At 44.7% G+C, this 23296-nt stretch overlaps 1 protein-coding gene across 7 annotated transcripts in view; it reads left to right on the top strand.

Annotated features, from left to right (window-relative positions):
• The first annotated feature begins 16129 nt into the window (after positions 1 to 16129).
• The window catches only part of INO80C (INO80 complex subunit C), a 31248-nt gene continuing 24081 nt past the window's right edge, over positions 16130 to 23296 (top strand). For 3 of the 7 annotated variants that reach the window (XM_063716996.1, XM_063716997.1, XM_054538197.2), the window contains exon 1: positions 17495 to 17955. In XM_063716996.1, the coding sequence (XP_063573066.1) occupies positions 17800 to 17955 (156 nt within the window). In that variant the 5' untranslated portion in view covers positions 17495 to 17799. Of the gene's footprint in view, positions 16257 to 17494; positions 17956 to 17998; positions 18177 to 23296 lie in introns of those variants that run through there. The other 4 variants (XM_002828171.5, XM_054538198.2, XM_054538199.2 and 1 more) reach the window with 4 other exon arrangements.

The raw sequence follows: 23296 nt of genomic DNA, 5'->3' as shown, positions 1-23296 counted from the left end.
ACCAGCGGGGGTGCGAACAGGAAATGGCTTCATTTTACTTTCTTTGTCTGTCTTGAAACATTTTTAGTTGAATTTCCATTCCTGACTCCTTAACATGTCAGGCTAACTTTTACTTTTAGTTTATAAACTTCCAGTGGCATTTAACTTAAAATGTCACCCCCAATTTAATCCTAACTCTTTCCATCTTCCCTGCACAGGGCACTCATAGCAGCGTGGAGGCAGGGGTGTGGGCAGTCCTCTTTGCTTTGCCTCCTCCACCTCTCAGTGTGCCCCAGCAGTGAGAGGCCACATCCCTCTCCAGTCACTGACAACTCTTCAAAGGTCTCTCCCATTTGAATTTCTTTCCTTCTCTTTAACCTGAGCATAGAGCTGAAGGTAGTGGACCAGTTTAGTCTCCTCAGTTATGTGGGGATGCTTTTTAGGATGGCAGGGTGTGGAAGGGAAGAAGGAATAAATAGAGATACACACACACATACACACACACACACACACCCCACAGTGCTCTGTGGAGTCCTGACACCTGCGAGATCTGCGCTGAGCTGCTTGGCAGCCTCCAGAGAGATGGACGGACCCCAGAGAGGAGAGGCTGCCAACCGGAGACCATAAGCCGAATTTGGTTGTCGAGACCAATGTCTTGTTTAGCACGTTGTTATAAACAATTCGAATGTCACCCCAGTTTGTCATTGAGCAGTGCTTCTTAGATCCTGGGCCTCCACGGGCTCCACTGATGTCCATTCACAGCCTGGATCCTGTGACCTTGCATGGAACTTAGACCACAGGCAGCCTTGGCCCAGATTCCCACTCCTAGGGGTACCTGAGGCACAGAGGCTGCCAAGGAACCTGGGACCTGAAGAGGCCATTTGAGAGCAAGGACAAGAGCTGGTTCTCCCTCAGTACATACACATACCCTGGCACTGTGTAACCTGGGGAGGGGAAGAACATTTCAGCAAGGACAGCTCATGTCATTCACCAACTCAGAAGATCTGGGGCTAGGAGCTAGCTATTTATTTGAAAAAAATCAAGCAACTTTTCTTTGCAGTAAACTTTTCTTCAGTTAGTGAGACAAAAAAAATTTAGAAGGTAAAATTAACAATTTGTCAAGTTATCTTATTTCTCACATTATCTCTCAACTGTCCTTTCAAACATCTATTTTTGCTGTCGTCTTCATCATTATGCACAGTCACTGCCTTTAAATAACTGGATGTGTTTGTCCATTCATTCTTTCAGCCATTCACTAAAACCAGGTGGCCACCGCCTGTGTGTGATGGGAACTTAGGACAAAAACAGACAAACCAACAAAATACAAAAATAAAAAGTCAGACAGTGTCTCTGCCCTGGACAAGTCTATAGCTGGAGGAAAGAGAAGGTATGATCTTCAGAAACACACTTGCCGTGACCACAAGCAGACACACCCTAAATCATGGCCTTCTGCTTCTTAAACTGGAGCTTACTTATTTAATAGCACCTCAAAGTGGTGTGGATGCACTGGTCCAGTGGCCACTGTCCTCTGCACCCCCAACTCCCCATCAAAGAGAGATGAAGGATGCGGAGGTTTGAATCAGAACTGGTGCGTCTCTGCCTGGACAACAGAGAGAGCCACTTGAAAAGGTGGCTGTGTGTGTATATGAATATGTATGTGTGTAAAAACATATATGTATATATTTGTGTTACGTATGTGTAGATGTAGGAGAGTGAGTGATTTTTTTATGTTTGTGTGCATGTGTATACATGTATGTGTGCTATGTATATAGAGGTGTGCATGTATTTTGTGCGTGTGTGTATATGTGTGTATGTGTATTGTGTGTGTGTGTACACCTGTGTAAGATGTGACGCCAAGTCTTGGGACAAGCAGGGGGAGTCGAGAGCTAAATACTTCTTAGTCCAACAGCACAAAATTGCAGTCAGAGATGGGGCTGTGGGCATTGTGGCCAATGGTCAAGACTGGAGCCACACTGACAGGAACAACATTTCCCAGGGGGGCTACGAAAATGGGATTCCTTCTCACTGTGCAGTAAGTGTCCCTGATAGCTGAGATCAGCTCTTGGCTCTCCTGGAGGGCCTGGGCCTGGCTGAGCCTGAGCTGTCTGCATTCTGTAGGGCACAGCAGGGAACCTGGGCTGGAAACCCTGGCTGAGACAGGCTGCCCATTCCAGAAGCATGACGAAGTCACTCCCATGCGTGGGGCCATGAACCCAGGGCAAGAAGGGAGAGTTCCAAAAGCATTGCAGGCCTCAAAAGGCTTTCATCCAGTGGGGCAAAGGAACCCTGGGGCTGCTGGGACCTCAAACTTTGCTCCTCCTTCCTTGGGATACTGTCTGAAACTGCCTGGCTCCTAGTCAATAAAGTGAACACAAGAACAACTGCCATAACGCTGGGTAGAGTGAGGGGGAGCACCTAAAATTCAGGGCTATAAAATATAGGGTCAAGTCATGAGGAAATAACTGAGTAGTCAGGGGTGGCTCGTGCAGCCAACAGACAGCTTGAACTTGGCTCAAGTTTATGCAGGGTGCATTCCTGCTGCGGGGAGAGGTTAACATTTCCACATCCTGGAAGGTGCATGGGATGCCTGGTCTGGGAGGGGCAGGAAGCTTAGCTTGTCAAGAGGCTGCCATGAGACTACCATGATTATCTATGACATAGGAGTCCCAGAGCCACCCCAAAGCCTTTGTGAATGACAGACACTAACATCCAACTTCCTGTTTTCTCAGATGTCACCCTGTGAGAGGTGAGTAAAAGGAATACATATTTTGACAGAGACCAGTTTCCCTCTGTGAGACTGTCCAGATGGGACATTCTGGTCTCTGGGGGGTACCTCATGATATGAGCACCCCAGTGTCATGGAGCAGTCCTGGGTTCACACTTGGTGACCGTGGTCAGGCAAGGTGATGGTGGGAAGGCCTATGTGAGTTATTTTTGGTGTCCCCTGTGCATCTCCTTCGAAGTAAAGGCCTATTTGCCTTTGTAGCCTGTTATGGAACTGGGGAGCTCATAGCACAGCTGGGGTGTGGGAGCTAGTGAGAGGAAAAGACCCCTCCATAACATGGGGACTATGGGCCCCTCTACAAAACTGACCTGAGGATGAATGTGGCAGTGCATGTGACATCTTGGGTAAACAGCTTGGCACATAGGACATGCTCAGGACACAGAATGCCTGGGCAATTTTGCAGACTTGTTTCTCGAGCTGAACCTTGGCCTCACCTAAACTTAATCAGCCTGCTGAGTCATCATAATTGTAGAGTTGCTTATACTAGTGGCACAAAAACATGGCTTCCCGCTACCCTTTGTGAAGGAGGAGGAAATGAATTTAAGAATGCTCATGATCCTAAATTTCAGGCATGTTTTAGAATAATTTTGACATTATTTACTCCTTTCCTAATAATCTTACAATCTTAAGACTTTAAGCAATTCCACTATGGGAGTTGTAGTTATAGGACATTGAGCTTGGTCGTTATGGGAGTTTTACATTAAATAAGTGATACATTTATTAATAAGATACAGCTGCCTTGAGTGAAATCACAGGATTTCTCCCCAAGGCTCCCATTTGAGTTGGTTGTTCTCCTTTGTTGTGAGATTACTTCAAGTGGCTATACCCTAAGGTGATATAACATTTCAACCTGCATTGCTTCTGGATGATTTAAACACCTCAAAGTCCATCAGCAGGAAATCAATGGCACACTCAAATTATGAAAATCTGTGGAGAGTTCAATGAAGTAACAGTTTAGCAAGGTTTGGGCTGGGTGTCAGGAGATCACAAGGGAGCTAGGGGACTAAATATCTTGAACCCACTCTCCCTCACCTATTTCCTGCTGAGTTTCCCCATTGGCTGAACCTACCTGGGCACCAGAGGGCAACAGAGCCCTTGGTCTGTTCATCTGGACAGTTCTTGGGCAGAAAACAGGGGAGAACATCATTTGATAGGGGAAGGAGTGTTTACCAATTTCAGATATGCACATCTGGGATAGAGAATTGAATGAGCTCTCTGGGGTATGAAAAATATAAGGGATAACTCCTAAAGAAAAACCACAAAAAAAAAAAACCTGTGTTTCATGCTAGGCAGATCTATGCACACCTAGCCTAATCAGACTTAGGCTAACAGTTGGCCTCCAGGGACTCAGTAAGAAGGGGATAACCATGTAGGCACATGGTTGAGCTGGCTTTCTCTGGGGCAAGAAGTGAAACTGTGATGTCTTCCCCAACACCCTCATTAGGGCTGAGCTCTGTGGCTGAGAGAGTTTCCATCTTGCCTATTCTCTGTGGCCAAAATACTCACCGTCCTTTTTGACTTCTGATTGCCAAGACCTGGTGTGACCCAATGCTGAGCCAGCCCAGGTCACAACAACACTAAAAAAAGATCAAGAAGGCAATAGGAAAAGGAGAGAAAGAGAAGAGAAACCAAATACCTCAGAGACCTCAGCCAAGGCAGGCCCACAAGCACACACAGATAGACATTCAAGGATATGTACATGAAACAACAAGAATCAGAAACATAAGGAACTGGAAAACAGAGCGATGAGACAAAGAGACTTCATGGATTTTGATGATACACGTATATTTTAATAACTGCTGATAGCTTGGGTTTAGGCCATCAGAATAAATGCTCACTGCCTTTTGCAATACTGACCAACTCACCAACTATAAAAATAACTTTTCTTTGGGAGATTAAGGTGGGAGGATTGCTCGAGGCCAGGAGTTTGAGACTAGTCTGCGCAACATAGCAACACCCCATGTCTACAGTAAAATTTTAGAAAGAAAAAAAAATGACTTTCAACCTCTATATTTATTCTTGAAATTAAGGCATATTTTGTTAATGAGTTCTAAAGATGTTTTTAATAGTATGTGACAAGGCAAATCAAAGTGTGGGGTTTTTTTTTTTTTTTAATTTATATTCAAGTAGGAGTAATTCTTCCTGGGGGCAGATAACAGTCACTTGGAGACATATCTGAATTGGACCCTAGGGAATTTCCAGGCCAAGGGAACAGCATGAGGCCTGGAGCATGGAAGGTAGTCAGGGCTCAGTCAAGACAGCAGTGAGTCCAAACCTGGGCCCAGAGGAAGCATGGGCAGTGCCAAGGCTGGAAAGATGAGCCTCATAAAATGTGAACATGATATTTGCTTTCTCTGCCTCATGGCAGAGTGTAATGAAAGGTAAGTAAAAATGCTTTGGATATTAAGAGACACTGACTTTTGTCATATACACTTTTAGATTTTTCATTGAAAAATCAGGTCAGTCATTTTGCCACTAAGAAAGCCAAGTAACGTTTAAGAGATACGCAGACCTGACATATAACATGGGCAATCACTTAGGAGAGAAAGTCGTATATGAAAAGACATTCTCCCTGGTATTTGCTTTCCAGTGGAGCTGCTGCAGAATAAGCAGGCATCAGGAAATTGCATCAGGAATTCCTATGCAACGTGCTATAAGGCTGCTCTTAAAGCAGTCAACCATGTATCAGGTGCTCTGAGGCAATATGAGAAAAGCAGTTTATAATCTAATTAGAAAAACATTCAAGAACCAATGAGAAAATAGCATAAGGTAGTGCTTAACAAGAGGCTCAGTGGCGTAGTTCTGGCTGTCAGGGTGACAGGAATTGGGAGAAAGGTCTGTGAGGTGTTGACAGAGTCTCAGGGAAGTTAGATGGATGCCAGCTGGGCCTGGAAGGATGGAGCAAAACTGAAGAGTGCAAAAGAGAGAATATGTTGTTTGAGGGGTGGAGACCATGAGTGGCAGAGGAAGGGGTGAGAACCAGCTGTACTGAGGGCTCCTGCCTGGCCAAGGGTCCTGAGTGAGGGAGCTGAAAACATCACTAAGGCATCTGGAGTAGTACTCATTCTCAGAATCTGCTGGTTTCTGAAAGATTCAGGTTAAATATGACAGAGGCTCTTTATGAACTCAGCCCACCCCTAGAACATTATTCAGATGCCAGCTTCATTCTTCTTGTGAGCTAGCAGGGATAATTAAAAATAATGACACTAAATACTGTTGGTAAGGATGTTGATGCTGACAACAGCAATTGGAATTGTCAGTTGTTGACATTTCCTGGATTATTATAGTTATTTTTAAATAACAACCAGAGAGCCTCAAAATAGCCATAGATATCTGCACTGGAAAATTCAACCAAACACTTATGGAAGAAATAATACATAATATTATAAGTCTTCCAGAAAATCAAAGAGGAGGGAATACTTTTCAACTCAGTCTATGAGGACAGCATTACCCTAATACCAAAAGCAAAAACTCATGACAAAATTGTAGCAAATTAAATCCAATGTTACTACAAGGGTAATACATTATAATAAAGTGAGATTTAACCCAAGAATTCAGGGTTGGTTTAACATTCAAAAACCAATCTAATTTGCCATATTAACAGAATGAAAGGAAAAAGTATATGATATCCTTACTAGATGCAGAATAAGCATTTGAAGAAATCCAACCTCCATTCCATATTTAAGACTTTCAGAAATAGAAGGGAACTTCCTCACTTGATAAAGAACATCTACAGAACACCCGCAGCTAACATCATACTTAAGGGTCAAAGATGAATGCTTTCCCTCTAAGACTGGGAGGGAGATAGGGATGTCTGTGCTCATGGCTTCTATTCAGCATTGTACTGAACAGTCTGGCCAGTGCAGTGAGCAAGAAAGAAGGAGCAGGGCTTTGATTGGCTCAGGCCTGGCACTGAGAAGAGGGGAGAGGTCCGCCAGGAATGCCTCTGATGTTCTCCAGCACACAACGGGACATCAGATACATTGCTGATGCAAACCAGCGGGGCCACTATGTAGCTGTGTGACCTTAAAACATCCTTTAATCTCTTGGAATATGTTTCCTAAGTGATGGAGTGAGCATAATAGTAGCCCACTGGCAGATTTGTTGTGACGCTTAAATGGAGTAAGATTGTGTCAAAGTGCTTTCAAACTGGAAAGGGCTATTCCAGCATTTGGATTTGCTACATTCATATTGAGTGACCAGGGGAGCGATGGGATCCATTAGGAATGTAACAGGGAGGTTTGAGGATTTGGGAGTTGAAGACCAAGGTCTAGACTAGGTGCTCGAAGAGGGGCTGGGGGTCAGGCTGGAGATGGCGACTGATACTTGCTAAATTGTAGCAGGACCCTGGAGCATGCTGTGCAGGCAGCCAGCTTGGGTCGCATCTCTTCTTCTCTCAGGTGGGGCAAAGTTATGCTGGTTAGCAAGAGGAAGGGGCACAGGACATGAGAATCCTGGATCAGCTCTCTTAGCAGGTGTGCCCTCATTGTTCTGCTCTCTCTGTTGACTTTTACAAGCTCTTTCCATCCTAAAGACTTCTCCTGGCTCAGAGGAAAGTGATCTGACAAAATAACTCAAAGTGAGACACCAGGGATTGGTGATTAAACACTCAACCTCTCTGGGAGAGTATCTGCCTTTTAAGAGGCCTCAGGGTCAAAGCCATGCCTACAGTGGCTCTCCAGGAGTTTGGAGAGGTGCTGGGGGCTCCTATATATAAGATATTTTTGGTCTTATTCTTCTGTAAGGAGTCCCCTCCTCCCATACTGAGTTAATTCATTGCTTGCCCTATAGCAGGGCGTAGGGGAAGTGGAAGAAAAGCCCTCATGACAGAAGGAGGTACAGGAGGAAGGACCGTATAGACATGAGGTGAGGCTGGGGAGAGAAAGGGCAAATGCGGCAGTTTCATAATCTGCCCATAGCTGGCCTCAGGAAGAGCACCCGGTGATACAAAAGCCAGCTCATCGGGCCAGCCCCACAGGGAATGGCCAGGAGGGCCAAGGGCTAAGGAGGACAACACCGGTGTTTGTGATGTGTGTGCATTTGTTAGTGTGTGGCTGGGCATCTGGACGGGTGGGAGGAAGCAGATTTCCTTTGCTCTCAGAGTAAGTACCTGGTGAGATCTTTGCTTGAAGGATAGAGTGAAAGCATTCAAATCTTTAATTGAGGAATCATGAACCATTATGTTCTGGGACTAGGAACAAGCCCTTGCCTTGCAGATGGCTACTTCAGATAATGGGAAACTACAGTAGCTTGCTCTGGCCACCTCTTGGTTTGACAAGTCCTCCTGCATATCTTGCATGGTTTTGAGAAGTTGTGTCACTTCTGGACATGTGACAATTGTGTACTTTGGGGGCGGGGTGGGTTGAAGGTGTGGATCCTGGGAGCTTTAACAACAGAAAACAATAAGGAACAAAATAGTGTTCTGATGCTCTTTAGTTGTGATTTTTTAAAAACTCCAGGAAAGGTAAACAACTGGCAATCACTTTAGCTCTTGGTATCGTCAGTATCCGTAGCCCTAGTGGTCCAATGCCTGAACCCATTTTTAGGTTTGGAGACTTCATCGTTCTAAAAAGCCAAAAATGTAAGATAGAAATTTTCCAAGTCTCTCTCGCTGTGAGGGCCTGAGCACAGGCTACAGGCTCCACCCACCCACCCAGTGGCCCACCTCAAATTTCATGCAGGAGAGCTTTGTGAGCGGAGGCAGGCACAGGCAGCAGCATCCCATCTGCCTTGCCCAGGCATGAAGGAATAAGTGCATGTCATCTATGGTGATTGTAGCACTGCCTCTGCCACTAGCTCTTACACATTCTGACCATCCTGCGAGCTCAGCCTTACTCTCCAGAACAAAATGACTCCACTCTGGGACCAAGAACTCTTCTTGCAAATTTCTCTTGTTCTTTCCCACCCTTGTTTCCAAAGCCCTTCAGGTCGTCAATGTCCCTGCACCAATTAAATCTCTGCACTTGAAGCAGTACATCTATGGCAAATGTATAATATGTCTGTTGTTTAGTGTCCACCCAGAGCTGTCCTGGGCCTGTCACAGGGAGACACCAGCAAGTATGTGACAAAGGAAGCACTTCTCATGAAAATCACCAAAAAAGCCAAGACTTTCATAGATGAAAGTGGTCTTATAGATCATCACTGCTTTACAAGTAATAACTTCCTGGTCCAGAACAATTGCATCCTTCACTTGAGGTTTTACCTGAGTGTGATTTCTGCTATATCCCACTGCCTCTCCGCTTGCTCGGGGCATTTGTTTGGCAAATATAGTTATGTAGTATCAAGTGCAATGAAAAAATCCTTGATGTAGATGAGTGGAACTCTCATTTGCTGCTGGTAGGAAGGTAAATTGGTATAACCACTTGTCAAATGGAAGTATCTATTAAAGTATATTCTGTGACCCAACAATTTCATTCTTGATATAACCCAACAGAAGTTTACCTATGTACGCTAAAAGATATGTATGCACAATGTTCAAAGCGGCTTCATTCAAAAGAGCCAGAAGACCCTGGAAACAACCTAAATGTCTAGCAGATGAATGGTTACACTGTGGCTTGTTCTCACAATGGAAAACCGTACAGCCATGACAATGAAGTACTGCTACATGCTGCAAAAGGAATCTCATCCAAGACAGACACACAAGAATACATACAGTACATGACTGATTACATTTCTATAAAGCTCAGAACTAATCTCTGGTGGTAGAAGCCAGGAAAGTGGTAACCTTGGGGAATGGTAGTCTTTTGGGATTGGCAATGGGCATGAAGCAGGGGCTTTTAGGTGCTGATAATGTTCTGTTTTGTAAGCTGGATTACCAAGTGTGTTTACTTTGTAAAAATTCACGTGGCTGTCCACATATGATTTGTGCACATTTTTTATGTGTTATGGCTTAAAAAATGTTTACTTAAAAATGTCTGACAACTCAGATAAACAAAATTGGTTAGCTCATTTTGGAGATAAGGAAACTGAAGCCAAAAAGAGGTTAAAAAAAATTACCCAAAAAGGCCATTAATCAGATCAGCTAAACTAAATTCTCAAAAGTCCACACACTGAAGCACATGCCTCTGGTCTTGGGTCACCCACCCTGTCCCCACCAAGGCCTCACTCATGGGTTTCTGTGATTATTTTAGACATATTGACATATTTCTAACACCTGTGGTGGTTGATCACTTCAGTCCACAACATATTAAAAACAGAAAATCTGTTACGTGTATGGGTGTGCTACGGGAGATGTCTGAAGCCAGCCCTTTAATGGCAGAAATGAAATCAGAAGGCAAAAACTCAAACTGCATACTAGTGCAGGGCCATTTAGCATAGGGAGAAATGCCTTATCGACCTGCTCATGAGAGGTTCCTTGCATTACAGCAGAGCACAAAAACTGATGTTCAGTTCACACTGACAATCCCCAATCCTTACAAAAAGTTCAGATCCTCAGTGCAAGTAGATGGAGAATGAACTAGAACTTTTCAGAAAGTGCTTCACAACAGCATCAGGGAATTGCAAAAGTGAACATGGGATAAGGCAAGGGGCTAGAAGCCACTTTACACACAAGCCCAGGGATTGAGATCGAAAGAGCCAGGGCAGGTGCTGAGCCAGGCTGGGACCCCAAGATCCCTGAGAGAACTGGGATGGAGGGCAGGGTGGCTGGACTGGGTCAGAACCCAGTCAACTTTCGGGAGCCCAAATGTGAGAGACGAAAGGAGAGATAAACAGATAGGTCATAGGGCATCCTAAGTAGTTCGAGTGTTTCTCTATAGAATGAAAGATTTTCTAAAAAACTGTGAGCACATTTCATCTCTTGTTCTTCCAAACAATGGCCATCGTCTTTCAACAAAGTGAGGGATGGGGACTGTCCCACTATCCTTTGGGTTCTGTCCAGTGCCATGCCAACGAAGAAGACTGCTGACAGCCCTGCCTGTCACGGGTCCTTTGCCCAGAATGGGTCTCCCTCCCGTGGCCACACCCTCTTCTTGCCCTGCCCCTGTTTCCAGGGCTGGGTCACACCTGGGAGCTGGGCTGGTTAGCTCACCTACTTTGGGGCAGCAGAAGCAGCAATGTCTAGAGAGGGGTGCATATGGGATACCTGTAGGAGGCCTCAATTTCTCAGTCTTTGGGGATTTCTTGGTGAACTTAGACAATGAACATCTCTAAGCTTCCATATTGTCTCTGTTTTATTCCATTAGTGAATGTGCCCAAAGCTTGTGGATTGATCTTCTCTGATACTATCTTAATGTACAGCCGACAGAAACAAGGTGTCACATGTGAATAAAAACAGCCAAAACAAGCAACACAGCAGCGGGGTTAGGAACCATGATGCTGGGGAAAGGAATCAAAGCAGGCTGACAATTTAAGAAGGCAGGTGTTGTCACAGCCTGGGAATTAGCAAATTTGAGGTTTTGAGAGAGAAAACAGGGAAAAAAATATCAGAGATGGGAGAATTATAGTAATTATAATTGTTTTCTTTCTCTATGGTATGCACAAACAGTAAGTGTTAAAACAATAATTCATTTTAAATAATGGGTGGGACCTCTGGTAAGAGAGGAGGGGACAACCAGTGCCCAGGAGGGGATTCAGAGAGGTGGGCAACAAAAGAGAGAAAAATACCATCCTGGGAGCAGAATCCTGCCTTTCACAATGGAAGGCAAGCACCCCACTATTTGGAAAGTCCTGTGTCAGCCTTTCTGGGCCACATTTGCAATGTTAAATTGGTGTTTACTTAACAGGCGTGGATTTAAGAAGTAATTCCAGTAAGCAAAATGGCCCTTAAAACTATTTTCTCTCCTTCAGACTTTGCAAAGCAGTATCATCTGTTGACGTCAAAATTCAGAGAGTAGATTGCATGAGTTTGGATGCACCAAGTATGTCTTCCTACGACCCTTCCTAAGCCTCTACCACTCTCCCTCCACCTTGTAGGTGTTGCTACCTGTTACCTCTCCTGTTACTCAGAAAACCCAGGCTTAGAGATGGAAATCACATCAATTTTCTGCCATCTCAACTGGATCTCCTCCTGGACCTGCCTTCCCCTCTCCCACTCCAGTTGTAAAGGAGGCTGGAGCTCCATGCAGCTGGCTTCTACTCCTCATCTGGTGTCTTCCTACTTAACACTCTGAGCACAGGCTGCAGGTGACGCACAGCCTGGGCAAGAAGCCCCTCTTTCTAGCTCTGCCTTTCCCCACTGAGCAGAGTGAATAGGGACACAGGGAAATGTGTTGACCCAAGTCCATGGCTCCCTCCTTTTAGAACATGCTCTGGTGCTTGGGACCCCAGAACCTCATGCTCAAATGGCCCTGTGCCCCTTGGGAGGGCCCCTGTGGACCTTGTCCTTGGGCTTGATGTATATCCCCAAAGGCTTGAGGGGTGGTCAAGAGGTTTCCACAGGTGTACACACATGTTTCTTCCAGATGCCCTGAGGAGTAGGGGGGGAAAGGGGGGCTCAGGGCTGGAACAGCTCTTCCCACCCTACCATATTCTGAGCAGAACTCCAAGAAATCTGAGCATTCGAAATTCAACTCTGGCCTTCTGAGTTATAAAGATACATTTGCCAAGATAGAAGGGTAGAACATATATATATTTTTTTTACATGTTATTAGCTTGCTTTGTACACTTAAATATCAAAGCATGTGGTAGGTAGGCCTCCATTTGTACTCTTGCCCTGAACCCTGGAAATGTCACGGTCAGGCCTATTTTCAATTACTCTTTCCAGCTTTTAAATATTTCCATGTGGCTGTCAGGCAAGAAATAGCAGGCAATGAAGTGAGCAAAGGCCTGTCCCCAGCATCCACTGGGCCAGAGCTCTCTTCTGCTCTATTAATACTGATTGTTTACAATGAGGCACTTAACGGATTGCCACCGAGGGACTGCAATACTCTGAAAACAGCGACAAAGAAGAAACCGTGTCTGCTCAAGTGAGCCTATGACCCACAAGCACTTACCAAACGATATACTTTGGTCTGTGATGGAGAAAACACAGGCTACTTTAGGAAGGTTCCTCAGAGATGGTGTTCCAGGAATGAGTGCTGCTCTCACACTCCTGAGAGGACTGCCACTGGTCTCTGAGGATTCCATCAGCTTCTCACTGCAATGGGTTTGTTTTCAACTGCACGTCCCCAGAGCTCAGAGTAGGGAGTGCACACTGAGCTGCCTCTTTTAGTATCCAGGAGTTGGGGGATTTTGAGGATCTTGACTGCAACAGCTTCAAGGTTTCTTCCCTTCATCAAGGAGTCCCATATCAACTGGAACAGCCATTTTTCATACAGTGAGCATGACTAGCACACTTCACACAAGGTATCAAGAGATGAGCAGTGTGTCTTCCATGCAGTAGCAGCATGATCCCAAATACCTACTGTGTTTTCTGAGATCTTTGAGAGACAGTAAATTAGGCACTCTGTGTCTCAAGTCATACATAGTAGCTTAGCAGGCACATTATTCATTCTTAATCATTGTCTTAACTGGGATCAAGACTCTGGCTGAGGCTGCTGAACTGGTACACCGCAGTCAGGGCATCAATATCCCAGAGAAAGCCCCGGCAGCCTTTGCCAAAGGAAGTGTGGCATTGGTGAGGGACGCAGGAGCTGCAAGTACCAGGAAGGAAGCTGAAGAGGAAGTGCAAGAGAGGGCTCACACTACGGCAGGGGTGAGACACACCCTGCAAGTTTTCAGGAACAACTGAGGAGGGAACTTAGGGGAGCCTTAGGCCCTGTCTCAACACATAAGCTAGCAGAATGTCGGGTCATCAGTATTAATTTATCTTTACCAATGGACAAGGAAACCCATGAGTTACGTATGCAGCAAGTATATGGGATCCTGGTATGTGCCAACACTGGGCAGTAACTGGCACTACCACAGTGGTCGTGGAGCAGGTTTCTCAAGCCGATGTTCTCCAGCATTTCTCCCACTCTCCTTGTTGCTGTCATCTGTTGATGCTCTGCCACTCAATCCCTGATGACTCTGGCAACTGCCTATAGGAAGCTTAAGTCCAGCTGAGAAGACAAATAAATATCTTTCCTTCCCTACTAGAAATGTATGTACTGGGCTACACAGAAAGATCCTCCAAAAACAAAAAAAGTAATCAATAGGGATGAAATAACTGAGAGAGACTGATGGGAATGTGGAACCAGACCAGAGGAGAGGGAACACTGAAAATATAGCATGTCAGCCAAGATAGGAAGGGTGTGTGGAATTTAGTGAGACCAGAGGAGGGTGGGGTCGGGAGAAAAGCAGCTTCCAGGCAGGAGGAGCAGTGTGTCAAGGCCTGAGGGAGGAGGGGCACAGCTGGTTGTTGGAACTAACAAAAGTGAAAACTGAGCAGGAGTACAGGGACCTGGGACAGAGGCAAGCTGGAGAGATGGCAGGTCTCTAAGGACCTTTGGAACCACCTCGTGGACAACAGGCTTCACTCTAGGGACCACTGGAAGCCGCTGAATGGTTTCAAGCAGGGGGTGTGATCTGAAAAATGCACATTTGTATCTTTAAAGAAATCATCTGGAATCGCATGTTGGAACTGGATCGCAGGGACCAAAAGTGGAGGCAGAAAGAGAACGCATAAGGCCACTTTGCAAGTCCAGAGAGAGATGGTGGCTGGAATGCGGTTATGGTGTGGAGTGGAGGAAGGGAAGGAGTCAAGGATGACTCCCAAGTTTTGGTCTGAAGAACTGGTGGCTAATCGTGGCATTTGCTGAGACAGGAAACACTGAAGGAGGAATCTGTTTTAGAGGAGCAGAGAGGATGATGAATTCTGTTTTTGCCATGCGGAGTGAAAGATGCATGTAAGCATCTGAGTTTATACTAGGGAAAGGAATTTTACATCCGGGTATGCTCTTTTTTTTTTTTTGAGACGGAGTCTTCCTCTGTCGTCCAGGCTCACTGCAACCTCCACCTCCCGAGTTCAAACGATTCTTGTGCCTCAGTCTCCCAAGTAGCTGGGGCTACAGGGAGGCACCACCATGCTTGGCTAATTTTTGTATTTTTTTTAGTAGAGATAAGGTTTCACCCATGTTGGCCGGGCTGGTCTCGAACTCCTGACCTCAAGTGATCCACTCGCCTCGGCTTCCCAAAGTGTTGGGATTACAGACATGAGCCACCGTACCTGGCCTTAGGTATGCATCTTTGGAGAAAGAGCCAGATAAGGGATGCAAATCTGAAAGTGGTCTGCATTTAGGTGGTAACTGAATCCCCAAGAATTGGTACAATGGCTAGGGACAGTATCGACTGAGAAGGGCAGAGGGCCTTGGACCAAGCACCAAGGAACTCTCAATATGTAAGGATTCTGTGCAAGAGCCTGGTTTCAAACCTGGCTGATCATTAGAATCACTTGGGAAACTTTTAAAACGTGAATCTACAGAAGCATGTGACTATATATTTTGAAAAACCTGTAGTAGCATTAGAGACCATTTGGTAACAGAAGACTGGCCAGGAAAGAGGAAAACAAAAAGATGGTGATGTTTCAGATACCAAGGGAAGAATTTCAGAAAGGAATCAGACAAGATCAGGCCTGAATTTAGTAACAGGAAACCAGATGGCGGTGCATCCACTTGTCTGACTTCTGAAAAGTAGGGAGTTGGTGTTTGAACTCAATAAGGGATGACAGGAAGCAGCCCAGCAGGTCCCCCTGTGCTCACGTGCACAGCGTGAGAACAGGGAAAGGGAAGGGGAAGGAAGGTGTGTCAGATGGCAGAAAGCTTTTCATTGGAAGTAGCATCCGAACTGAGGCAAAATGGATGGTAATCAGGCAAGGAGCTAAGCATTCCTAGGAGAGGAAATAATAGAAACAAAAATATGACAAGCTAAGAAAACATGTACATTCTAGGAAATAGAGTTAGTCCTAGGCTGGAACACAAGGAATTAAGTGTTGGGAACCAAGCAAAAGAATGGGGCACAGCCCAGTTTTTGTTGTTGTTGTTTTTGTTGTCGTTTTGAGGCGGAGTCTTGCTCTGTCGCCAGGCTGGAGCGCAGTGGCACGATCTCTGCTCACTGCAATCTCCCGGGTTCAAGCGATTCTCCTGCCTCAGCCTCCTGAGTAGCTGGGATTACAGGCGCGTGCCACCATACTCAGCTAATTTTTGTATTTTTAGTAGAGACGAGGTTTCACCATGTTGGACAGGATGGCCTTTATCTCCTGACCTTGTGATCTGCCCGCCTCGGCCTCTCAAAGTGTTGGGATTACAGGCGTAAGCCACCGCGCCCGGCCCAGAGCCCAGTTATTACGGACCTTGTATGACAAGCTAAAACGTTCTTACCCTGAAGGTAAAAAAAAAAAATTTTACCCTGAAGGTAAAAGGGCCCTGAAGAATGTAAGAAAGTTTAAGTGGTATGATTATATTTGTAATTTAGAAATCCCATTCTGGCAGCCAGTATGAAGGATGGTCTGGGGTCAGGAATGGATTAGGGAAAGATGGCGGCCGAAACTTCCATCTGGAGGCTGTTGCTGAGATGTAGACATGGGATACAGATTCACCAGGGCAAGAGCCGTGAAGGAGAGAAGCGAGCTGAGGAGGTGAGGAATGGGAGGAGGTGGGGACAGTAGAGTTTGCTTAGGTGACTGGCTTGTTGGAGGTGAGTCCTTGAGTTAAGGAATGAGGAAAAGACTAGCTTTAGATGAGGATAGGGATGGAGATGCGGTGTGGGAAAGAACATTTCAACACTGGTAGGCTTATTCCTTTCTCCAAAGGAGAAAATATGTCAGTAACAGTATTGCTAGTTTCCCTAACTGCTCCTTCTCTCACCTCTAAGTCATTGTGCAGCCTGTTTATTTCAAATATCAAGACTCATATACATCAGCTTCCTATATTCAAACATAGTAGCTTCCACCAATCACTGCAGGGAGTTAGTTCATTCGTTAAATACATCATTAAAAATACTTACAATGCACCAACGACTTATAAGGTACCGTGACTGGGGGGACTGAAAAGTGAACAAGACATAACTGACCCTTCCCTCATAGAGATTAAATTCTAGCAGGAGCCAAAAAAAGACATTAACCATCCGATTATAAATCATTTAGTTACATGCTGTCGCAAAGGTTCTGTAAAAATATAGGGTAGAATGAGGCAAAGAACAAGGCGGGTAGGGGGACTGAGGTTCCTAAATAGGTTTTAGTAGATCTGTGACCTCCCTGAAATCTGTAAAATTTTGTCTGTGTCTGTATACATTTAATGGGGTGGTGGGGAGGTGGGGGTGTGGGGCAGGGGGAGGAAGCACAGATTCCATGCTCAAGAGTCTGTGAATCCTAAGAGATTACGAACCGGCCGGGCGTGGTGGCTTACACCTGTAATCCCAGCACTTAGGGAGGCCGAGGCGCGATCACCTGAGCTCGGAAGCTCGAGACCAGCCTGATCAACATGGAGAAACCCCGTCTCTACTAAAAATACAAAATTAGCCGGGCATGGTGGCACATGCCTGTGATCCCAGCTACTCGGGAGGCTGAGGCAGGAGAATCGCTTGAACCCAGGAGGCGGAGGTTGCAGTGAGCCGAGATCGCGCCATTGCACTCCAGCCTGGGCAACAAGAGCGAAACTCCCTCTCAAAAAAAAAAAAAGAGAGAGATTAAGAACCACTCTACCCTTCATGTCCATTTGGGCACTATTTATATACAAACCTTTTCCGCGGGGGAAGGCAGGGAAGCCAGTAGCTTGGCGGTCTACTGAGAACGACCCCAGCTTTAGGCTTACAGACATCAAAAGTAATCACTCTTCTATATGAGAAAAGACAACACGCTCATTAATTTTTTAAAACGTAGTTACTTAAAAAGATTGGGAGATTTTCTATTCCTCTATCAGTGGGGATTTCCAGGCACGTGCCCCACCCAAGGCCCACGCCCAGAGCGCCCGAGTGTGAGGACAACGCCCGCTGACATCTTCCCGTCCCGACGGCACAGGCTACTCCGAGCTCCGCCTTTTAGATTGCACCGAGAGAAGCCAGCTACAGCTTTGAGTCCAGGCCGGGTTTTCAACCATCAAGACGGAAGTAACAGCGGAAAGGAAGTTGCAGGGCCCGCGCTGGGAAAGAGGTGGGGGGACCAGGGGAAGACTCAGAGTGCGATGGCGGCGCAAATTCCAATTGTGGCCACCACTTCCACTCCCGGAATAGTCCGGAACAGCAAGAAGAGGCCGGCCAGCCCTTCCCACAATGGCAGCAGCGGCGGGGGCTATGGCGCCAGTAAGAAGAAAAAAGTGTCCGCTTCCAGCTTTGCGCAGGTACGCACTCGCGCTCCCAGCCTGCGTGTGCGCGTCGGGGAACGTGACTTGGCGGGGCGGAGCTGAGCCAGGGCGCGTGCGCAATGTGGGGCGCTGCGCGTGCGGTCTCCGATGGGGTTGAAAGACGCTGTCCCGTGGAGTGAATGACTACTCTTTCCCTTCGTTTGGACACATGGGCTTACAACGCCTTGTGTTGTAAGGAGAGAAGAAGAAGTAGGGAGGTTATTACTGACTTAGTATTAATAGAAGGACTGCCTCTTCCCCTCGAGGTCGCCTTTAGCATGAGGTTCAGGACTAAAGAGTGTCAGTCATTCAGAAATTTGCATGTCTTCCCCTCGTCCATTCTGCAGACATCTACCCAGTGTCTTTGAGGCGCATAGCGCTCTAATGTCCTGCATGGATGAATACAAGATGTATTGATAAGTATGCTTTCTCTCATCCTGAGAAAAGTGCTTTTTTGACCCTGGGTTTCCCAATCCAAATGCAGGTTTGGTCTTAACTCATGGGCTTGTTAAGATTATGAAGTAATGAGTGTAAAGCACTGAGCTCAGCGCCTGGCTCAGACGTCAGGGCCTCTGAACAATCTAGGCTCCGTAATTCCAGCAATGAATTTTCAGCAGGGAGTGGCTTGATTAGTGTTTTCTCTGGCTCCTGCATTTTATTCAAAGCAAAAAAGCAGAGATAGAGTGTTACTTTGTGCTCCTCAGCATATGGTGTGACACCGTTCACCCAGCCAGTCAGTGGCTGTTCTAGAAGTCTTCTTGTTCCTTCTTCTGTAGGTGATTGGTAGTGCTTTTTTTTTAACCTTTTAATATTACTTTGCTATAGTTAGATTTACACACAGTACAGTGCACAGATTTTCAAGAATACTGGCTGAACCACAGATCTTCAAGAATCCTGGCTCACGCCTGTATCCCAGCACTTTGAGAGGCCAAGGTGAGAGGATTGCTTGAGGACAGGAGTTCGAGACCTGCTCCCCAACCCCCATCCAAATTTACAAATAGCTGGGCGTAATGGTGCACGCCTTTAGTCCCAACTACAAGAGCATCACTTAAGCCCAAGATTTCAAGGTTACAGCGAGCTATGATCGTGCCATTGCAGTCCAGCTTGGGCAACAGAGTGAGACCCTATCGCAAACAAAACAAAACAAAACTACAGATCCAGTGCCCTTTTACATTTGTATACACCTATGGCCACTGCCTGGATCAAGATAGCATTTCTAAGAGCAGGTGACGTTTTCCTGTCAGTACTGTCTTTCCTTCCTAACAGTTACCCACTGTTCGGCCACCCTTCACAAGTAACAAGTAAAGTGGGTAACTGTTAGGAAGTGGGTAACAGTTATTCTTTTGCATCTGTTTAGGTTCCTTTTTGAGACAATGTTTTTGAGAGTCATTTAGTACATCTGTTGCATTGTATAAACATAAACCTGATGAATATTTGAACGTTTACAGTTTTTGGCTTTGTGCAGAAGCTGCTCTGAACATTCTTATACAAGTCTTTGTGTAGATAAATGCTTTCATTTCTCTTGAGAAGTAGTGGAATTGCTGAGTCAGAAGGTAGGCATACATTTAACTCAGAAACTGTTAAACAGTATTTCTCAAAGTAATGGCACTGTTTTTGCATTCTTAACGGCAAAGTATGAGAGTGCCAGTTGCTCGAAATCCTCAACAATGCAGAGTATTGTCAGTCTTTCATTGTCAGTCTTTAACTTTTAGCCATTTTGTTGAGTGTGTAGTAGTATCTCCTTGTTTTAATTTGTTTCTCTGATGGCTAATGATATTAATCACTTTTCATGAGCTTATTGGACATTCCAGATCTTTTGTGGAGTGCCTAATTATTTTTTCTAATTGGCTTTTTAAAAAAAAAATTATATTGATGTGTAGAAGTTCATTACATTATCTTTCTTGATTAGACTCCTTTGCCAGATGTGTGCATTGTGAGTAATTGCTCCCAGTCTGCGACTGGTGCGTTTTGATAACCAGTTGTGCCAGGACCAAGGAGTGTCACTAGGACATATGGGGAGGAATAATTGTTTTGACCCCAAAGGGAGTATTGATCAACTTCCACTACCACAAGCTTCTGAAAGTGGTCAAATGCCTTCAGGAGACTGGAAATTCCCAGTAATCCAATATGGTGGAAATCTTAACTCTGTATTCCACGTGGGCCTTTTTTGTATCCAAGCAGCAGCCTCAGGAGAAGCTGGAAAGGGCAGAGCATTTCCTGAAATAGTGCCTTCTTTTGTCCTGACTCTCCTTTTCCCAACTGATATTTAACTAAAGAAGACAGAGTCTTCTTCTGTCACCCAGGCTGGAGGACAGTGGCACAATCATGGCTCACTGCAGCCTCGACCTCCTGGCTCAGTGGATCCTCCCACCTCAGCCTCCCAAGTAGCTGGGACGACAGGTGCATGCCACCATTGTATTTTTGGTAGAGGTGGAATTTCACCACCTAACCCAAGCTGGTCTCAAACTCCTGGGGTCAAGCAGTCTGCCCACATTGGCCTCCCAAAGTTTAGGGATTACAGGCATGAGCCACCGTGCCCGGTTGTCTTAGATTTTTGCCTTGCTGTGATCCTTTCATTCTAGTTCCCTTTTCACAGCGTATAGGAAATAAGCAGGCATAAGCACAGTACCCCTGAGGGCTGCCGGGAATCTTCTTGAGGTCACCCTCATCTGTGTCACTTGCTCAACCTTTCTGTTCTGTTTCAGTTCAGTTCATGTAGCAGTAATTTATTGTACTGTTTCTGTTCCATCCCCAGCAGTATGCTTAAGACATTTCAAAGGATTATAGCTTGTCCCCATACTACCAAAAACATCCCAGGAGAGAATGACGTACATACATTGTATTTAGTTTTCTACTGCTGCCATTAAAAATTATCACAAATTTAGTGGCTTAAATAACACTCATTTAGTAGCTCATGGTTCTGTAGATCAGAAGTCCTGACACAATGCGACTGTGTTGACTCTCTGCTCCGGGTATCACAAAGCTGAAATCAAAGTGTTGGCCGAGTTCTTGTCTGAAGGCTCTGGGGAGAAATTTGCATGCAGGTGAATTCAGGTTGTTGGCAGAATTCTGTTCTTTTGGGGCAGCAGGACTGCGGGGCCCCTGTCTTGCTGGCTGTCAGCTGCTGCCCGTGTTCCTTGCCACATGGCCTTTTCCATTTTCAGAGCCAGCTGTGGAGAATCTCCCTTGTGTCCAATTCTTCTCATGCTTCAGATATTTCAGACTTCTTTTATTGCTGATCCCTGGACTCAGATTTAAAAGATTTATGTGATTAGGCAGGCCTACTTGGATAATCGCCTTTTTTAAAAGTCAGCTGATTTGAGACCTTAATTGCATCTGGAAAACCCCTTTGTAGCTGCACCTAGATTAGTGTTTGCTTGAATAACTCGGAGAAATTGTGTGCACACCAGGGGCAGCGTACTTGCAAGGTGGCAGGGGTGTACTGGAATTCTACCTATCACACAAATGAAGCCATTAGGAAGATATAATAATGTCTAACCTTGAGCCAAAGCTAATTATAGGTAATTATAGGTGTTGGTGCCCTATTGTGGTAAGACACAAGAGGATGATTCCTCAGTGCTGGTGATGGTACTCAAAGGAGAGGTAGGGAAGCAGAGGGATTTGAAGTTGGCTTGGAGAGGTTTGCTGGAGAAGGCATTCCAGGTTCAGAGCTGTGCTCATTGTGAGATTAACCCAGGTTGCCCAAGGTTTCCTTAGTGGGGAAGTGAGTGTTTTTCTATAAATGATTGTATTTCTTGAGTTAGAAGAGATTTTATAGGTCTTTCATCACCTAAATTTCCCTACGTCAGTAATTTTAGCTATTTTGATTCTTAAGTAAAGGCAAAGTATGTAAAACTGTCATGGAATTTTAAAATTTACAAAGCACATTTACATGTAGGACATTAGAGTGCTTTTTGAGATTGTTAAAGATAACTTGAATGATCATGGATTCTTAAGGTGGGTTTAACTTTCCTGAAATATGCTTGCTGTTTCTAAAGTAAAATTGCGTGCTTAGTTGAAATTTAAAGAAGTTTAGAAATTTAGATGCTTAGAAGTCCTGAGGAGTTGAAGGGAATATTTTTCATCTAAAAGTATTCTGAGAAAAGCATTTATAGAAGCCTTCTTTACATCAGTGTTAGGAAATACTATTAAATAATTTAGTAGTACAAAAACAACTTTGTTTTATCATTTCATCAAGATGGCTCTCTCTAGTTCAGCAGAAATTACTACTAATGTTCATGCTTGCTAAGGGGTGGTACAAATCATCTTAGAATCACAATTCTGTGGATTTATATTTTCAGTATAACAGTTGTTGATTAATAATGTTATGAAAGTGCAGTCTTCCATTCACTCTGGTTGTTACTTTGAAGGGATTAATTTTGGTGGGTTGGGGAACAGATAACTGTTAAAGTGAAAGGAATAAGGATAAATAATAGTAATTAATATTTATCAAGCATTTACTACACGCCAGGCACTGTTCTAAGTACTTCTAAGTACTATGTCATTTAATCCTCCAAACGACCCTCTGCGAATTGATCACTTCATTTTACAGATAAAAACGCCAAGGGCATAGAGAGACTGTGTAACTTGCCCAGGGTCACACAGTGTTAGTGTCGGGATTCGAACCCAGGCATGCCATCCAGAGTCTACATTCTTTTTTCTTGACTGCCTCTCTTGAGATCACTCTGTTACTTTGTATATTAGAAGATTATTAATTAGATCTCTGGTATAGCCAAATTCATGGTGCAGAGAAATGCTTTTGGGAACAGTTTTACTGGATCAATATAGGGCAATTTAGGCTTTTCAAATGTGTATTAAAGTTGATAAAATGTACTGAGAAATCTAATTAACCTATAGACTGAGAGTTACTTAATAGCCTTTTCATTTGTGAAGCAGCTAATAAAACATCTAAAGTAGAGAGGCAGTAGTTGCATCTTTGGAAGGATAGTGCAGATGATGAGAGAATCTTCTGTAATTGGAGGGGCAGCCAGAGAATGCTGGACTGATTTGGTTTATTCATTGAAAAAATAATCATCCCACTATTCAACTTTTGTAAAACACAAAAGCAAAAAAATCAACAAATCCTGATAATTGTAAGTCTTCAAAGTTATTTTCTGTTTTTAAAATTACCTTTTTTCATTTTTAAAATTGACATAAAAAGTCACCCAATCTCCTTCCCCAACAACTATTATAATTTGTGTTTTCTACATGTAGATATAGTTTTTTATCATTATATTTGGTATATAGCATTACGTGCCCTGTTTTTCACTTAGCATTATTTTATGAACATTTCTGTGTGTTGATAGTCTTCTCAATTAGACTTTTAAAAGTCAAATAG

This window comes from Pongo abelii, chromosome 17 (assembly GCF_028885655.2).
Source record: "Pongo abelii isolate AG06213 chromosome 17, NHGRI_mPonAbe1-v2.0_pri, whole genome shotgun sequence".
In the NCBI taxonomy this organism is placed as follows: domain Eukaryota; kingdom Metazoa; phylum Chordata; class Mammalia; order Primates; family Hominidae; genus Pongo; species Pongo abelii.
This window is presented reverse-complemented; position numbering and strand designations above follow the sequence as displayed.